The 4,349-nt window shown below is 58.0% G+C and overlaps 1 protein-coding gene across 1 annotated transcript in view; it reads right to left on the bottom strand.

The window, feature by feature from the left end:
- LOC114006471 (myosin-9-like) overlaps positions 1–3,962 on the bottom strand; it is a 36,943-nt gene extending 32,981 nt beyond the window's left edge. The window contains exons 1-3 of the mRNA XM_027769031.1: positions 3,762–3,962; positions 2,171–2,308; positions 563–686 (exon numbers count right to left, since the gene is read on the bottom strand). Coding sequence (XP_027624832.1) covers positions 563–686; positions 2,171–2,308; positions 3,762–3,962 — 463 coding nt within the window. The remainder of the gene's footprint in view (positions 1–562; positions 687–2,170; positions 2,309–3,761) is intronic.
- Positions 3,963–4,349: the final 387 nt, after the last annotated feature.

Here is a 4,349-nt window from a genome sequence, read left to right as displayed (position 1 = left end):
TTAGAGGCCAGCCAGGACCACTGATAAATCCTAGAAAGAAAAAAGCAGAACAGTCTTATGGTTGGCACTTTAATAGTACTAGAGTGTCTATCTTGTACTCGGGCCAGGCGGAGTGTGAAGCCAAGCTAGGAAATGCTCCCAGTGGTCAGACAGGGCTGTGCTGACCCTAACTCTCCAGGAGTGACCGCGGAGTTCGCATAGCAGTCTGGGTTCTCGCCTCCCCACCAGCTGTCCCTTCCTCTCAAGGGCCCGGGGTGGGGTGTCCTCGGACAACCACAGACCTGCCCTCTGCCCAGCCCTCCTCACTGCCAGATGCCTAGGGTCCAGGGGATAAGGCAAGATTTGTCACCCTGCCCCTAGTCAAGCATAACCTTGGCAGTCCCACAGGGGACACCCAACCCTACAGTAACAGGGCCTTGAAGGCCCAGACTCTGCAAGGACCAGACCCTGCCCCGGCAGCCTGGTGGCCTCCGGTCTTAGGGCAGTGGCCAGGTGTACCCAGAGGTGCCTTGGCATCTTGGTGTCCTGGGTCAGGTGAGCGAGCTCCCCACATCACCCTCACCTTCCAGGTCGGTGATCATGGCCTCGTGCTTGTTCTTGAGCTTGGCAAGGCTCTTCGACTTCTCCTCCTCTTCCATGAGGTTGGTGGTGAACTCAGCTATTCTGTCTTCCAGCAGCTTCTTCTCCTGGCGGGGTGAAGGGGGGTGGCCAGAGTCAGGTGTCAAGGTGTCAGCTGAGCACAGAACACTTCAGCTCTCATGACATGCCCAGAGACCCAGGATGGATGGACAGGCCGAGCCTTTGACACTTGATCCAGTTCATCAGATTTCTCTGGACCACAGGGTTTCTTCCAGAGGTCAATGGCCCTCGAAGCAGCCACATGTGCTTCCTTAGGGTCTAAGGTGTGGTGCTAGCCCTCCCTGGGCCTTAGGAAAAGTGGCAGCCAGGCCTGGCCAGTGACACCAGAGGCAGCGTCAGTGTTGGAAGCCACGTGCCGACCGCGGGTTCAGATCTTGAGCTGACTTTGACCATGTGGGACACACGGGTCCATGCTCCTGACCAGCTGGAAGGCTTGGGGTGGGGACCCTGGAGTGACAAGTCCCTACTGATGGTGCCTGTCTGTCTTTGTGCACATGCATGGTCTCATCCAAATAAAAACTTGAAAGAGATGAAAGGAACGCTGTGGCAGGCCCTGGGCAGGAATGAAAGGCTGTGCTCCTCTAAGAAGGGGCCACATGCACACCCCCCTCTTCCTTGCCCCTCGCTCACCCTCCAGGTGGGCTGCGGTGGGCTGATCACACCACCAAAGTGCCCAGGGCTGCTCTCCTCACTGCTCTGCGTGGCCATCCCCAGAGCCCTAGTCTCAGTAAGGTCCCCATGACCCCTGCCACAGACGCTGTCACTCAGCAGGAGCGCCTTGCTCCCACATACAGTCCCTGTCATGTCACACCACTGCAGTTCTCCATCCTCTGGGGACCAGGACAGCATTCGTCCCTGCCCTGTCCCCTCTCTGTTCACATACCCTAGGTGTTTGTAAAAGTCTATCATGAGAGACAGAGACAGTCCCCATACCTCACAGAGACAGTACCCTCTACAGAGTCTCCATTCCATATTCACCTCTTGTCTCAACCTGCCCTGGGACACAGCACACACTCAGAATGTTCAAGGAGGTCTCTGGACATGAACTGGGACCTCCCACGTTGGTCAGTCTTGTGAGTGTCCTGCTACCCATGCCCCCCACCTGGCCCCACCCCCAGGTGCTGTCTGCTCTCTGGGGTGGGTACTGACAGAGACCAACTTGGTTCTCACTGGAAACAGCTGCCACCTTGGAGACTCCGGAGGAGCCCGGGGCTGAAAGACGGGTGTAGCACCACACAGGTGGTTCTGTGCTCCCGCGTGGGACTCAGGCTCAGAAACAACTTTACTGGGGAAATGTCGGACTCTCCCTAGGGCCACATTCATTGATGAGAACATCAATCCCTTTGAACATGACCTGGGCACCCAGGGGCCACAGGTAACCCAGAAAAAAGAACCTGCTACTGAGCAGAGACCAGCCTGGAGCTGCAATCAGAAAAGACAGGAGGGAGCCGTGCCAGGCAGGAGCTGCCCTACAGGTGGGCCCGCTCTCCCTTCCTCACACACAACAAGGAGCAGCCAGGCAGGGCCTCACCTTGGCCAGCTTGCAGTTCTGGTCCTCCATGATGATCTGGTCTTCCTCCAGCTTCTTCAGCTTGGCCTCCGTGGTCACCTTCTCCAGCTGCAGCTTCTGCCGGGCACTCTCCTCCTCCTCCAACTGCTCCTCAAGTTCCTACCCCGAAGCCAGAGAGCCCGTGAGGAACAGCAGGCTCTTCAACCCCAAGATAGCTGCGCTGGGCCCCAGAGCCCATGCAATGTTTGGAAGGTTCCCCTCCAGGGAATTGGACAAAGCAGGCTGGTGGCTCTCTGCTCCTCCGGCCAGCCAGAGCCAGGACTGGAGGGTGGGAAATCAAACTGGCTCCGATGCGTGACTGGGCAGCGCTCACGGGACTGTGATGTGCAGGTGGGATTTAGTCACCCCGAAAAGGAAACCACACACAGGTTGGCCAGAGAGACAAAGTGAAAACCCCGCCTGCCAGGACATATCTGACTGCCGGCCCTCCCCAGGTCTGTGGCACCACCCTCTACACGGTCCCAAGACTTGGCCAAGAGAGCACTCTCTACACAGTCCCCGTGCCATATCCACCTCCTGTCTCGGCCAGCCCTGGGACACAGCATACACCAAGAAAGGTCAGGGAGGTCTCAGGACATGAACTGGGATCACCTGGCCGCACCCCCAGTTACTGTCTGCTCCCTGGGGTGGGCACTAACAGGGACCAACTTGGTTCTCACTGGAAACAGCTGCCACCTTGGAGACTCCGGAGGAGCCCGGGGTGGTCCCGGGCTCCCGCCTGGGGCTCAGGCTCAGGAACAGTTTTACCGGGGAAATGTCAGACTTTCCCTTGGGCCACGTTCACTAGAAAATCCCTTTGAACATGACCTGGCACCCAGGGGCCACAGGGCACCCAGAGACCACAGGTTACTCTGGAAAAAGAAGCGGCTACCAATCAGAGGCTAGCCTGGAACAGCAAACAGAAAAGACAGGAGGGAGCTGTGCCAGGCAGGAGCTGCCCGACAGGTGCGCCCACTCTCCCTTCCTCACACACAACAAGGAGCAGCTAGGCAGCAGCACCAGGGCCTCACCTTGGCCAGCTGGCAGTTCTGGTCCTCCATGATGATCTGGTCTTCCTCCAGCTTCTTCAGCTTGGCCTCAGTGGTCACCTTCTCCAGCTGCAGCTTCTGCCGGGCACTCTCCTCCTGCTCCAGCTTCTCCTCAAGTTCCTACCCCGAAGCCAGAGAGCACGTGAGGAACTGTGGGCCCTTCAGCCCCAAGATAGCTGCGTTGGGCGCAAGAGCCTATGCAGTGTTTGGAAGGTTCCCCACCAGGGAATTGGACAAAGCAGGCTGTCTGCCCCTCCAGCCAGCAGGAGCCAGGACTAGAGGGTGGAAATCAAACTGGCTCCGGTGCGTGACTGGGCAGCGCTCACGGGACTGCAATGTGCATTAACTGCGATGGGATTTAACCACCTTGAAGAGGAAACCACACAGAGGTTGGCCAGATAGACAAAGTGAAAACCCCACCTGCCAGGAGACATCTGATTGCTGGCCCTCCCCAGGTCTGTGGCACTGCACCCTCAACGCCCTGCCCCTCCACCCACCTGGCCCCTCTCCGAGCTGCTGCTCACCTGGATGTTCTGCTGCATCATCTTCTTCTCCACCTGCAGGTGCTGGCAGCGCTCTTCCTCCTCCTCCAGCCTGGCCTCCAGGTCATGGCAGATCTCCAGCTCTTGCTGCTTGGACATCAGGTGGGCCTGCAGCTCCTCAGCCTCAGCACACAGCTCTGTTTCAGTCGGGTGCTGCTCCTGCAGCTGCAACTTCTCTGCCATAAACTGGAAAGATCACACAGAAAACAAGCTCCTTGCAGGCTCCTTGATCCACTCCCAGATGGGACACCAGGCTCCCAGCAGGAGGCGCATGCAGGAAGGGGTGACTTCCATCTACAGAGCACCTAAGCCCTGGGGCACTTCCCAAACCCGATGTCCTCCATCCTTCAGCACTATCCCGTGACACTGAGATCCATAGGAAACAGGCCCGGAGAGGCTGGGTGGTGAAACTGGGGCTTGAATCCAACACCCATGAACTTCCCATTCCATTGGGAATGCAGAGACCAGCCAACTGTTCCCTAGTGTCTGCACAAACATTTTAACCTGAAAATCTGCCTTGCCTACTGGCAGCCGGCAGGAGGCACCAAACAGTGGCTGCCCCTGGTGGGC

The sequence above is a fragment of the Tupaia chinensis genome, unplaced genomic scaffold (assembly GCF_000334495.1).
Source record: "Tupaia chinensis unplaced genomic scaffold, TupChi_1.0 Scaffold148234_1, whole genome shotgun sequence".
Classification (NCBI taxonomy): Eukaryota; Metazoa; Chordata; class Mammalia; order Scandentia; family Tupaiidae; genus Tupaia; species Tupaia belangeri.
Note: the sequence above shows the minus strand (reverse complement) of the source record. Positions and strands in the feature narration are given on the sequence as shown.